The sequence below is a fragment of the Clupea harengus genome, chromosome 13, assembly GCF_900700415.2.
Source record: "Clupea harengus chromosome 13, Ch_v2.0.2, whole genome shotgun sequence".
NCBI classification, from domain to species: domain Eukaryota; kingdom Metazoa; phylum Chordata; class Actinopteri; order Clupeiformes; family Clupeidae; genus Clupea; species Clupea harengus.
Window position 1 is genome coordinate 3,637,941 of NC_045164.1, and position 14,230 is coordinate 3,652,170.

At 42.2% G+C, this 14,230-nt stretch overlaps 2 protein-coding genes across 3 annotated transcripts; one reads left to right on the plus strand and one right to left on the minus strand.

Moving 5' to 3' along the window:
* Positions 1-1,327: 1,327 nt before the first annotated feature.
* On the minus strand, positions 1,328-10,324 carry kifbp (kinesin family binding protein). 2 transcript variants are annotated; one of them, XM_031578724.2, is made up of 8 exons: positions 10,211-10,324; positions 6,476-7,008; positions 6,237-6,335; positions 5,883-5,962; positions 5,488-5,671; positions 3,810-3,903; positions 3,345-3,457; positions 1,328-2,732 (listed from the first exon to the last, which is right to left on the minus strand). In XM_031578724.2, exons 2-8 carry the CDS (start codon positions 6,920-6,922, stop codon positions 1,857-1,859), a joined length of 1,893 nt encoding a protein of 630 aa, XP_031434584.1. In that variant the 5' UTR covers positions 6,923-7,008; positions 10,211-10,324; the 3' UTR covers positions 1,328-1,856. The 2 variants fall into 2 exon arrangements, with proteins under 2 accessions (XP_031434584.1, XP_012672555.2); XM_012817101.3 differs by lacking the exon at positions 10,211-10,324 and having other exon boundaries at positions 6,476-7,152.
* On the plus strand, positions 9,631-14,107 carry LOC116223146 (myb-related transcription factor, partner of profilin-like). Its single transcript, XM_031578726.2, has 4 exons — positions 9,631-9,670; positions 11,087-11,178; positions 11,280-11,710; positions 12,362-14,107. The coding sequence occupies exons 3-4, from the start codon at positions 11,299-11,301 to the stop codon at positions 13,075-13,077; spliced, it is 1,128 nt and encodes a 375-aa protein (XP_031434586.1). The 5' UTR covers positions 9,631-9,670; positions 11,087-11,178; positions 11,280-11,298; the 3' UTR covers positions 13,078-14,107.
* The last annotated feature ends 123 nt before the right edge of the window (positions 14,108-14,230 follow it).

Genomic DNA, 14,230 nt, shown 5'->3' on the forward strand with positions numbered 1-14,230 from the left:
TAGTCACTGTGGTTTTTTCTACAGGAAAAAAATAAGATTGAAAAAAAAAATGTGTCATAGGCCTCTGTGTTGTTCTGCTTACTTTGCCTTACAGATATCGATAACAAGCAACTAAATTCTCAACACACGCACACACACAGACACACAGACACACACACTCACACACAAACACACACACAGACACTGCAACATGTGCAGCTATCTGCGAAACAGGAAGTGAGATGAACTCAGATGTGATTATGTGTAATCAGCACTCCACGTTCCATGAGTTATCAGGGAAATGCTCAGCTATGGCCAGATCCACACCATTTACCAGCTTACTAATGGGCATCATGGCCTGAGAATGAAGTTACTCACCCTAAAACTCCATGTATTCCTTACACATTTACATCAGACCATGTAAGGTGGATGAGTCTACAGCAAGACTACTGCTACTGAATTGGAAATGTTACACTTGTGCGACCTGACATTCAGTAAATACACACACACACACACACACAGACACACACACACACACACACACATATATATATACACAGGAAAATCAAATAATAGAGAGACCAGCATTAATATGTGAATTCAGCTCCAACACACTGCATGATCCAGGATTCAGGTAAAACACAGATGTACGTGTTTCCTGCATATACTACTGATGTGTTTCTAACTTTGATGGGTTCAGATATTAGGACAAAGAAACAAGTCAAAGCATCTGATGAGATTAAAATGGATCATATTTTTTTTTTTTAAACTGCATCTATGTGGTGAGACGGTTTGACAGAAACTAATGGGCGGGATCTGCAATAAGAGGAACGTACGGTGCTTTCCACTAAAACTCTAGGCCTTGGGTAAAACACGGGTCAGCTCTTTGGAAATCAGTGTTGCCCCATTAACGGAACACATCATTTGGAAACACTAGGAGAAGAAATGAAACACGCCTTAATGGCTGCTTGTAATAACCCTTATCAGAGAAGTGCAATTGTAATGTCATTCATTATTCATATTGCCCTAAAATGCTTCAGTAGCTTATGATGCCTTTATCCAACAATGTGCCATTAGTGCTACCAGAGGAAAACACCATCTTGTAATTTCCAGAGAGGCATAGATCAGTACTGAAATTAAATAAAGGAAAGTGAGATGTCAGAAAATACTATTTGGTAAATGTAAAGTGTTTTGCCTCATAATACTTGATGTAGACAGAAAGTTGTGTCCCAAACTTTTAGACCGTTGGACAGTTTGTAATTCCATTGTGTAAGATTAAGTTGCAGGCCTGAGATGGTGAGAAAAAAAACAGTACCACAGATCGACCACTACAACACATGAGCCAGGCTAACTGTAGAGCAACAAGTTTATTGCAGCACGGTCATCGTTTTAAACAGATCTGTAATTACAACAAACAAAAACAGCTGTGTTATATTCTAGCATTTACAACAGTCTCTGCATTTATACAACAAATTGTGTTTATTAGTACATGAGGGTTGAAAACTAGAGAGGTCATGCATTGGCAAAACAAATGTCTCTAAATCTCTAGCAGCTCATACTGCATTGGTCCCAAGCTGACAGTGGCATTGGGGAGGTTGGGAAACTATGTTATGAGTGAGATGAGCAGTTAAAGTTACACAGGAGCTTTAGTTGAAAATACTTATCAGGAATCAGTGGAAAAAGGCAGAGGGTGACCACATAGACTCACTAGTGTCAAGATGGATTTACTTTGCGAGAGCGCAAACAAAACCCGGAAGAAGAGTGTTTTTAACAGTGCAAATTAAATCGTTTTGTGTGTTACCCCAACAAACAAAAAAGCTTTATCTATTCCAGTCATACAAGAGTGTGGGGGCTATGTTAGTTAAGTTAGGTGTGCTTCAGTTGGTGGTGATCTTGGCCCGGATCCTGTTGATCTTGATGGGCAGCAGGTTGACCATCTCCTCGCTAAGCTCCAGCTCCGTCTCCACGGTCGCCTTGGCCTCTGGGTGCTTCTTGCAGTACTGCACCACAAACTGGTACGCCTCCAGCGAGAGGTTCAGGTTGTCAATCTGGACCGACGGGCTGGACGAGATGAGCTTGGACTGGAGCCGCGCCACGCGGAACTTGGCCACCAGCGCGGGCCTCAGCAGGTCGTCCTCCAGCTTGTCGGGGAACTTGCCCTCGGGCGAGCGCGTGGAGTCCAGGAACATGTCGTAGAACCTCATGGACGAGGAGCAGAGGTGGTTGAACTTCTTGACGGTGTGCGCGTCCAGGTCATCCTGCCGGTCGGCCAGGGCCAGCTTCAGGTCCATCATCTCATAGTAGGTCTCGGCCAGCTCGAACTGCAGCTGCCGGCACACCAGCAGGTAGTACTGGGCGTTCAGGTCCTTGCAGATGGGCTCCAGCAAGTCCACGCGGCGCTTGTGCATCTTGCATCGGCGGTCCAGGTCCTCATCGAAGAAGGCCAGCACTTTGAAGAGGGCGCTGTGGTCCTGCAGGATCTCGATGTGGTCGGTCACGTGGCCGTCCATCTCGAAGTATTCCTTGGCCTCGCCCACGTAGTTCTGGCCCACCAGGAAGACGGCGCGCGCCTCGTCAAAGTCCAGCGGGAAGATGCAGCTCACCTTGTCCTCCAGGGCGCAGATGGAGTCGAATGTGTCACTGGAGCTGAACAGCACTGTGCTCTTCCTCTCACGCTCGCGCTCCTCTTCCTCATCTCGCCGGGTGCGCCTGAGCTCGGCCTGACGGTCCACGTCCAGCTCGCCAATGTTATCCTGCAGCAAAGGAAGGATTTCACAGTTGCCAGACTTTCAAGAGTGCAGGTTTGCTCTGAGTTAAGAGTTAAGCTAGAAACTGTCTACCCACTCTAAACCCAGCTCGCCAATGTTGTCCTGCAAGCAAAAGAATATTTGGGTCCCTTTCAAGAGTGCTGCCATGTTCTGAGCTGCCCACATACTTACAAACTCCCAATATACATATAATTAGGTGTAAAGACAGGAGAAACTGTATACCCACTCGAAACTTGTCTTTGTACACCTCAGTTACAGAAGACTCAAATAAATATTGTCTTCATAAGATGAAGATCCACATGAAATAAATGCACTGTAATTGCTTTACTCAGCCGATAAAGAGCAAGGAGTTTGACTGTATCCCATCCTGTAATGCTGGTTTTAGTTGTGCCAAGTTTATGACACACTGACTGGGTACTTACCAAAAACTAAATATGTAGCTAGGTTGTATAGAGTATGCTTTTAAAAACTTGGCATTAACATTAAAGAAAACGGACAACTTGAGTTTTTAAATCTAGGTGGAACCTAATACAGACCCATATATATACTGGACAACTGATGGTTGTCTGAGGTGATTTACACGGCTGTATGAATTACCTCCAAGAGTTTCCTAGCGTCCTGCAACAGATTGAGGCAGTATTTAATCCAACACCTGCCGATTTCTGCCCTCTTCTGGCGCAGCTGTTCACGTCGCTCATATTCAACCTCACCTAAACACAGATCACACCGATATATTTCCCACATACTAATACATCCCTGTCTGGTACAACATGCACATACACACTCATAGAGGCACTGTGTATATACATTACACAAGTCATGGAAATGTCTATATACAGAAACACGCAGAAATCACAAAAGGCTTTCAGCAGTTTACTACAGACCATCAAACTTTCACTCAAACAGCTGAACTGACTTAATATTAAAAGACTTATATCTGTGTGTCTTACAGTAATCTGCTGAGCACTACACTCAACAGAAGGATCCTCTACAGAAGTAATAACCGACTAAGGGGTGAGCTGTCCATCATCCACCATTTCCACATGTTTAGTGGGCGCTTACTCTCTTGGGCAGCGGCCTCAGAGGGAACTTCCCCAGCCAGTCCGACTATGACACTGGAGGCTGCCAGGCAGTGCCGCCCCTCCATGTACCGGGTCTGTGGGACAAGTCATCAGCAACACAGAAATTAAGTCGCAACAGAAACAGCTCAGAGTATCAACACAGTATTTTTAGTAAAAAAAAATCAACTTTAAAAGTACTTCTCACAGAACCAATCATGTTTCTGGGGTGGTCTCTTGTTGCAGTCTTGGTGGTAGTAATATAGGCCGTTGAGGTTATTTAATGTTTGTGAAATATGTGTTTTAATATGACACTAAACATGCAGGCCTACAACATTGGTGTGTAGAGCAACAAAAATAGCATCGGAGCATAGGTTTAGATCAAACGTATATCCACATTACTGTAACTACTTTATTTTGTATTAGGCTTTTTGATGTGCTGTTTATAGAGCACAACTTCCACTGCATTCCTTTCAGGTATAGTTTACATCTCTGTTGAAATGCTCATTTTATTACATCCACTCCAGCAGCTCATGAAATATAAAAAAATTGTCTTACTGTGGGTGCACAAAAAAATCAGACGAACAAGAAATCTGTTTTTCTTTGGGAATATTAATTACATTAATAATGGCCTTCTCTTGCCTAATAAAATGACAAGCTGTGTTTAAAGAAAACTGCATTACCAAATATGGAACTACAACAGGATGAACTACTACTATCTATAGAGGAACTGGAGGAGTACGTTAAAATATTTCTATTTACCACCCTAGGAGATTAGCGTGTTGTATAGGCTAACATTTTTTAGCATAGACTATGGATTTATGACTATTCTAATTCCTGCCTCTATCTATCTGCCGTCAGCTTGACTACATTATCAAACAGCTAATAATGTGCTGCTAACGTTAGATAAGCTTTGGTCCCGGTTGCCAGCTCTGACTTGGCTAGATTAAAATGACAAACATCCAGATGTGCCTTTAGGGAGAAACATTTTGAACACCGTAAAAAGTCTCTGAAGAAATCCATCTAATTCATCATAAGTAAAACATACGTAATATGGATATGTATACTGATTCCAAAAGGTGGAAATGCTCAGCCATGGCGTTGACTGCTTATTTCGCTAATGGCATGTTGTGTTTCATATAAAAAAAAAACACCAAAGTAAAAAAAATCTTGATTTTCACCAAGGGGGGTCTTTTCAAAATGTTCGTATCAGAACCACAAAAGTGACCAGATTGGCAAGATGGCTGCCGAGTGGCATGAATTGCCTATAAGGACTTCACAGGTAGTGGCTTTAGCATGTGAATAGAACAACTAATGAAGGGGGATTCTACGCTGTTCTACTGGTGCTGTGACTAAGAGATAATATTTCACTTATTAAATGTCCTTTTTTAAACAGTTATTTATTTGTTAGTGTATTAATCGGAGGGGAAAGCCTTTAAGTTGTAAGGCAACGCTATCTCGTTGATGTGATAATGTTGCGAAGATTGGATTTAAGATTCTAGAAAAAAATGTATTTAATTTCTTCTGGCATTGGTGACGATGCCACAGACTTTAGGGGGTTAAGGAAAGTTCACCGACATTCCCAGGGCAACTGTAGTATCAACATGGTTTATTCTGCATCAATCTGAAAAAAAAGTAATATGTGGGTTACAGGCTGCATCTCATGGGGATCTTGTCCATACCTTTGTGATGTAATACTGGGAAAGTGTCGCTGCATTGATAGCCCACTCAAGTGGCACAAACTGGTTGAACTCCAGCTGTCTCTGCAGGGTGCTGTGGCAGTATTTCCCAGCCCGCTCAAACTGCTCCAAGTTTTTATACACCTGAGCCAGGTAGTACAGGGTGTGGGTGTACGCCATCTCAAACCTGTGTAGGAGTATATTAGAAAAGGGCATGATTTTCAATCTTTTTTATTAAACTCTCTGATTCAAACCATGACAGTCATGTGAACTAAAATGGTGGTGACCTATTTACAGGAAACAGTTGCACTGAGTAGCTGTAAAAGCACCTCAGACCACTTGTGTAATAGGGACGTTTACAGTTTTGTGTGCTAGGTTTTTGTTTGATGTTGAATCACCTTTTTGTCCTCTCTTGTTGAGACAGTTGATCTTCCTCTCCAACAAAGAACTCTGTTAGATCCATGGGCGGCTGGCCATCCTGTGACAATGACAATTAAATCATTCTGACTAAGACAGAAGTAAAATCAATTCCAATAGAAAATAAACATCTGCCCAGTGCAATCTTATTGTGTACCATAAGATGGCATATACTATCGGATAGAGAATATATAAGAAGGCAGGACAATGCTATTTCAGGGGAGAATGATCTTAACCTTACTAAAATAACATACAGTCTCAGATGTCAAGTTTGAATTGAGTGACAAAGAAATGTATCGTTGAAATATAAATACTGCTCTCTTTATGGCTCTCACCTCTTTCATGTAGCGTATGTATATCGATTCGGCTGTCTCTAAGAATCCTTGCGCTTTCTCGGTTTCATCTCTGCCCGCCCACAGAATTCCAAGCTGATTCTATCAAAGACAAAAAACAAGCCTGTATGACACTTACAGTAATGTATGAGACACATGATAAATTAGATATCACGACAAAAAAAAGGATTAACATCGTCATACAACGTAGGCTACTGGCGCTAGAAACACATATGACGTACCCTGGCCTGGATACACAAAGACACGTTCTCCTGTGTAATGGTGCACCTTTCCAGTAGTTTCATGCATTTCATCAAGTGCTCTTCGCCAGCAGACAATTCTTCAGTTTCCAAATGGTTTACGCCGAGGTAGTATTCGATCACCCCGAGTTTAGCAGCTCGTATTCCCGCACTGGAATCACCAGGGCAGCTTCTCCCACAAGCCTCACCCTTGCCTCCATCAACGGGTTCCTCTGTCTGACACTCAGCATCGTTGTCATCGTTCTCAGTCTCTCCGATATCAAAGTTATTTAACACAGTGTATATCTCCTTTAACAGGTCCCTGGCTTTATATTTAGAGCGAAAGGGGTCATTCTCTGGATCCTTTCTTGACTCTACATCTGAGAGAGTTTGAGAGTCACGAAATTTGTCACAGACAGATCTCCACTCCTGACTGTACGAGGAGGCCATGTTGTTTGTTGAGAATGCTCGTTATCCAGTGTCACCAATAGGGGTCAGCAACACGTCAACTTCGCTTTGGGAGAAGACCTAAAGCTCTGGATAAATGAAAGGAATAACAGATCATTTATGCGACTATTTCTACAGCAGTGAATGATAGAGGATATGAGGTCAGGCCATAAGCATTACATTCTGTTATTTAAAGGATAATACCAAAGTCCATAATACGCCCATGTACCCAACCAAGAGAGCTAAGGCATACTCCAATTCAGTGGGTGGCGGCAGGCTCTAATAATGTTTGCAGGCAGCATGTGAAGTTGTAGAAGAAATGGGAGGTTTGTTAGAGGTTCCGTGAAGCTAGCAACAAGCGTCAAAATAAAAGTCCACTACAAAGTTTAGTTTAAAAATCCGGTTTGACAAATGTTTCAACGTGTTGCACACGTACCAGTTGTGCTGCGAACTAGCCTAGATACATAGCATTTGCGGATTTCGTCGTTTTAGCAGACTGATCTGGAAAATAACACAAAATTAGAAGGTAGCCTATTATGTACACGGTACTTCGTTGTTTATCATCATTTACCTCTCCATTCTCCATTTAACCTGTTACAGATCACCACATCCAGAAAGTTGCATTTCACACCAAAGGCCAAATTTATTTACACTTCTCGTGATTCATAACACCCTATATGTTACTGAATAAAATTCAGTCTAGTATGAATAGGCAGAACAGAGTCGAATGTCCCAATTATGTGACCTATAACATACACACACAAACAAATACAGAAATACATATGTTCAATATTTGTATGGAACAGTAGTGGCTGGTGAACAAATGATGACATTCCAACATTCCTTTTTTCGGGATACATCACTACAGGTGGTATTAACGAGAAGCAAACGCATGACAATTACTCTTTTTTCTTTCTATAACCTTTGCCTCCATATCAGTTAGGAAGACATAGGGGTGGGCACTGTACATCTGTACATCTGTAGGCGAAGACTCTACGCTTACTGTATGTGACTCAGCTGGGGGTTTACATGCACTGGTACCTAGAAATGAGATTCAGAATCAGAATCATAAATAGGATTATTGCTAAGTAGGTTTCCACATACAAGGACTTTGTCTTGGCTGTAGGGCAAAAATAGGTTAGGTGTACAAATGGGCACAAGACCAAGACATTTGTTCCAAACTGAAAAAGAACACACAAATACAGACTATATCAATCTGAATACAACATGACATATCCATCGCGGGAATAATAATGATCCCCTGACATATCCATCACTGGAATAATAATGATACCCGGTCATATCCATCACTGGAATAATAATGATCCCCTGACATATCCATCACTGGAATAATAATGATCCCCTGACATATCCATCACTGGAATAATAACGGTTTGGTAGCACCCCCAACTGTCACCATGCCACGGTACCTACAAAGGCGACTCAGGCCTCATTATCTACATATTTTCTAAACATACTTGTTATAAGGCAATTAGTGTAAGCCAGTGTATGTGTCTTGGCTGGAATTTACCATGGCCTGGTACCTACAAAGGCGATTCAGGTCTCAACATCTATATATTTTAAGTGAGTGTTATGTAGATTTCATTTCACAACCATACCAAGGAGACACAATTTGATGTTTTTCCAGCCACATAATCTGAAGTTTATCAGTAATTATTGTAGGCCAAGTGCATTTACATTTTTTATAGCCTACCTTTCAACTCAGTTTCAAGCAGGTGGAATGACTCATGCAGACACCTTTTGTTGTGCAGGCACAATTGTGGATATGCCATTTCCTAGACTGCCTAGGAGAAACAAATGCTCTTTTTCAGCTGAACAACACTGATAGGTTCTTTGCACTACATTTCCACCTTGGTTCGTAATTTCCAGCCTCTACGTTTAGTGTACCTTTGGTGTCACATACCGTTTGTTGAATGAGCATCTATTCTTCCGTTTACTTCATTGTATAATTAAAAACTAATGAATAGGTTTCGACTTTTATTTTGGAAAAAAAATGACGAATGGACATGTCGTTATTGTGGCTGACTATACGCAGCTTTCTTTAGCCAAAGATATATAAAATATTTGCTTTAGTCCTCGTTAAGTAACAGTACAGCGTTTTTCGTGTTTTGGTAAAATTAGATACTAAACACAAAATAAAAGGCATTTATTTAGCTGAGATAAGCTAGGTGATGATCGAAAGCATAAACATATGTCTATGATTGAAAGTCGTTCCATTGACATTTTTGTGACAGACACAGTCTCCTGCCACCTACTGTCCGCCGGTAGAAAAACACCCGGAACAGTGAGCAAAAAAAGAAATAGTATCAGTAAGTATGATGGCATTCCCAAACACCGAGCATCTCCTCGGCATGAATAAGCACACGCTTGATGGCAATGGTAACAGTCATGGTCATGTAAAAAGATTGGTACATTTTCTGTATTGGTGACTGAATGCAACCACAAGTATGTAGCCAACCAATAAATCCAGAAGTTGGAGCAATCCGCTTGGGTGCGCAAACGTGCACGTTAGGGCGAATAATAATTTAAGAAGCACATGAGCTTTTGTCTCACGCAAACTGCACACGCAAAACACTACGTCCTACTGACATATTGTGCTGTCACATGAATAGTTGCAACTTATAAAATGTGGCGTGTAGCCAACTTTGCAATCTTCCTTGAACTATAAAATCATCGAGGGCAAACGTCGAAGACGCTCACAATGTGTTTATCTTCACACTGAAAACTAAGGTATGGTAGCCTATTTCTTAGGCCTACATCACTTGCATTTGTTTGACCTACTAGCCAAGTCCTAATCGGTTACTCCCCGCTTTTTTTATAGGAACGGGTGTAGGAAAATGCTTGCTAAATTGTTTTGCTATCCAAACCAAATCACAGTGTATGATGAAGAATATTGGCTTCTTAAGGAAGTTACCGTGGACTCTACCAAGCTTGCCGAGCCAAGTAGGTTTGTTCGAAAGCCGAGGTCGCTGGTAGTAGTATTGCTTTAAAGAAATTAATTTAGTTTAAAATTAGATTAATCTAGGGGGTGGCTATTGTAAACAAGTCCCGCATGGTTAAGGAAGTAGCCTATAAACCAACTGGCGTGGGATACGCTTGCCACACCAGATAGCAGATGATGTCCCTCCTTCGTCTGTCATATTCTTGAGATTCATTAACATAACATATTTTGCCCTGCCATTCAGATTCAAGATCTATCAAAACTTGGATCTTGTTTTCTCCAGAATTATGTGCATCCGCAGTGTAACGTTAGAGCACTGGAAAACACACCTGTGCGAATGCTGCTGGTTGTTGTGGTGGTAGACAGCTCATGGTGTTTCCGCCAAGCCTATATTCCCTGCAAAGACGAAAAATCTTTCGTTTGCCGAAGAACTATCAGAGAATGGTAGCGTACCCAGATAGCGAACAAATATTGGTCCACCGGTGGATTGTGGTCATCACCTCACTGGAGGTGTGCTTCTGGCGACTTCCACTCTCAGACCACCATCATCTTAAATTGAACTTGGCGTGGATATTAAGAAATTATGCAATTTCTAATTAATTTCCTTGACATAGTCTGCCGCTAAACAGTTGAAGTTGGCATGCCACCAGAAGGCTCTCAAGGTGAAAAATGATTTGGTTAATTAAAGACGCACCATCTATACAAATATTAAGGGTTGGTGAAAATGAATGAAGAAGTATAAATTAATAGAGATAAAGCAAGTGGCAAAACGGCGGGCTGTTTTTTTTGTAACTCACGTTACCGCATGAAAACCAATGAGCAAAAGGCCATCAGCGGGCCGACAGTGGTCCACTGGCTTTTTGCTATCTGTGTAGTTGCTGTTCTTATTTTACATCATTGGTATGTTTTGATAGTGAATGTAGGCAATTGTTAATTGTAAAAATATTAGTTCATATTGAAACCCAGCTCCTGAAAATTGTAGCCTATTTTGAAAAAAGTTTCAGCTGGCCAATCATGTTGTATAGTCATGAAATGTAGTAACTTCAGGCATAAATATGTAAATGAACTTATAGAAATACTGTTCAGTGAAAGAACTTTGGAATATGTAAAAGTGCATGGTTGCTGAAAAAATAATTTAGTTGCAGGCAGAGTTGAGTTCTGAGCTGCATGTGTTGATGTTTTGTATTTGATTGTAATTCTTTCAGAGTCACTGTGTGACATTACGAAGGACATATGCCAAGCAGAGGTACTCACAAAGGCTCAAGAACCAATCTGAAGAACCTGAACACATTCACAGGTCTGTTGTGATACACAGCCATTGAACCATCAAACCTTTTATATTTAAAACCACATACAATACAAAATATTTCTAACATAACCTCATCCTCAACTCCACAGCTCTCATAGTTCAGGAGAAATGATGGCTCTGCCAAGATTTCGCAAGCGCAAGTTCACTGATGCTGAGCTAGATGTTCTCATAACAGAGGTGACCAAACAAGAGGAGGCGCTGACCAGGCAAAGGAACGCTCTAACAATCCAGGAGAAGTATAAGATCTGGTTCAACATTGCCGAACGGGTGAGCGCAGCCTCGGGACTGCAGCGATCCATCGTTGACGTGAAGCGACGCTGGCAAGACCTGAGGCGCCGGACGAAGGACAAGGTCAACATGGCGCGGCAGAACCTCAGGGTTAACAGTCCGTCTTCCTCCTTGTTCTCCCTGTCCATAGCCCTGGCTGAGGAGAAGAGGTATACAGACGGAGTGGACAGACACATACCCCTAGAGGTTAAGATGAAGGAGGAGAGTGAGACGGTGTGTTATCCCAGTGAAGGTAATCTTGTGTTATCTGTTGAACAGCTTCAGTGGTTGCAGGAGGTCGTCTAAAAATGTTGACCAATTTATATCCAAAGATTTTCCCAAAATACTGAACAAAATGTACAAATCATATGCTGTTAAAAATATACAGATGATATAATACCAGATGAGCTATTTTTCATGGGACAGACCCATAAGTCAACTATACATGATAAATGACTATTGTTATTTGTACGACTTATATGCCTACTGCTCTGTCCAGTTTGTGCAGCTTTTGTTATTCATAGTTGGGTCTTTGGATAGGTTGATAATCATCATGGATAGGACGGCAGTGGTACACAGTTTTACATACATGTCAAGTCGTACACTGTTAACCTCAACCTCAACCATTGCTGTTGATAAATAAACAGCAACATAATTGGAGGATCAGATCCCTTACAGAATGTTTTGAAGTATAAGACATATAACTTTATGATGTGTTGCCACAACATTTTGCACCTTAATTTGACACAATGCCTTATTGCCCACGGTTCTAACTCGTATCCCGTTGTGCAAGAGGAAAGAAAAAATTGATTTCAATCACTTTGAATGCACTTTCAAATTCCTACGCACAGACAGATAGATGGGGACATTTCTAAACATTCACACTCTTTTGTGGCTTCCACAGATTTGTTCATGAACATAAACACCACCGGTGGAGAGGTAAGCCATCAGTCTGCTGATGATCTGCCATCACCGGTCCAGGACCCCCACCCTCAGGACTCCTCTGATTCATGTCCACCCACCCTACCAGACGCAGAACCATCCAGTTCTACATCTCTGTCACACCGTCAGATGCAGGTCAGCGTCAAGGCAGAACCGCCTGAGCCTGCTGATCTGAGCCGTCTCATTGGCGGAATGCCTGGCAGTGAATTCCCAAGATGTTGCTCAAAAGTGAGCCCACAGCCAGGGGGAGGGGTGGCAGCTGCCCCACAGAGGGCGTTCAGCATCCCCACGCAGTTCGCCTCCCTGAGCCCTTTCGAGGAGCAGCTCTTGGCAGTTCACCGGGAGCAGGCGGCGGCCATCCGCGAGGGCTTCCGTTCACTGGCTCAGCAGAACCGGCTCCTCTACCTGGAGGTCTGCGAGACCAACCGGAATGTGGCCAGGATTGCCTCAGCGGTGGCCGAAAAGGCTGTGAGCTCCTCTGGCGTGGCTGAAGAGCTGATCCGAGTGCAGCAGAGAATAAGCGAGAGCATTGACTCAACTAACAATCTCCACACTCGGGTGATCGACCTGATGTTCGCACAGAAGGAGCGCCCTATCATTGTCATGCCCGGTGAAGGTAAAGGCATGAATCTCGGACCCAGTGGGGATGCAGGCAGTATGTGCCAAGCTGATTCATGATAACATGATGTGGACGATTTGGCAATATTGCGGTTCGTTTCCTCATGATTTCAATACAGTAATGGGCTTTCAATGAATCCACTCTAACTTAGGGCTGGGTGGTTCCGCCCACCGCATACATGTATATGTCATTCATATGGACACACACAATACATCATGATCAAAAGTGAAAGTGTCACGACAGTATTGCTGAAAGAACTTAAAATAAAAGGATGTGTTAAGTGAATGAATGAAGTACACAAATGCATGCATTCATTCATTCACCACATTCTTTCATCTGATGTCAAGGACTTCATCAGATCAACAGAGTGCTACGGGTCCTTATTTAAGTGCACACACTGTTCTGACTAAAGATGGATGCTAATGGCCCGGTAGGAGCAAACACTTTCAAGTGATGCACACATAAACCCAGGTTACTTCTGCAGTTTGACTGCGATTAACCTCTAACACGGCCATAGCGTGAGGGGGATCTGCATAACTGCGCTGCTTTGTCGTTCTACTTATGTGATCACTTGCAAGCGCTAATAATAACCAGTTTCACTTCCCCGCGGATACACTTTGCGCTTTGTGAACTTCTCAAACTACAGATGAGTGTTTCAATACGAGAAGTGTGAAGTGAAACTGTGGCACTGGTGACCGTTAGAACCTCAGTGAGGCTATATTTCTGTCTTACGAGGGATGTAATGCTGTGTTTTTCAAATGAATCTCTTAATTGAAGTTCACTTCAAGTGTCTCTCTCTGAAGTACCCGCGCAAGCCAGCAGAACCACAGTGACTTAACTATTGGTGGTGTGATCTATTTGTGGTTTTCCAGCTTCCATAATAAACTGTCATTCATGACTGCAAGTGCTTATTTCATTAGGTATTTCATTAGCTATTTACAGTACTTTAGAAGGCCATTAGGTGGAGCAGCATGCAGGGAATGTTACAATGATGATGGCTACCATTGTCAGCTATGTTGTTGACCTGACCATGTCGATGTTGCAGTATTCTTTTTATGAGAATGCTGCAGGCAAGTTAGTTAGTCAAGTAAGTTTGGCAATTCATCTTCAATCTTCAATCTTTCTAGATCTTATGGCTGGCTGTTTCCTGGTGGGGAGAGGGTATGAATGTCTTAAAAGGGTAAAATAAACTTACGCTTATATTTATAGTAA

Excerpts from the sequence above, each read along its gene's own strand:
- kifbp (XM_031578724.2), bottom strand. The coding sequence starts at position 6,922 with ATGGCCTCCTCGTACAGTCAGGAGTGGAGATCTGTCTGTGACAAATTT. Across the intron at positions 5,963-6,236 it reads ACATACGCTACATGAAAGAG|GATGGCCAGCCGCCCATGGA; the intron begins GTGAGAGCCATA and ends TCATTGTCACAG. Across the intron at positions 5,672-5,882 it reads CAACAAGAGAGGACAAAAAG|GTTTGAGATGGCGTACACCC; the intron begins GTGATTCAACAT and ends ACTCCTACACAG.
- LOC116223146 (XM_031578726.2), top strand. The coding sequence starts at position 11,299 with ATGATGGCTCTGCCAAGATTTCGCAAGCGCAAGTTCACTGATGCTGAG. Across the intron at positions 11,711-12,361 it reads GGTGTGTTATCCCAGTGAAG|ATTTGTTCATGAACATAAAC; the intron begins GTAATCTTGTGT and ends TGGCTTCCACAG.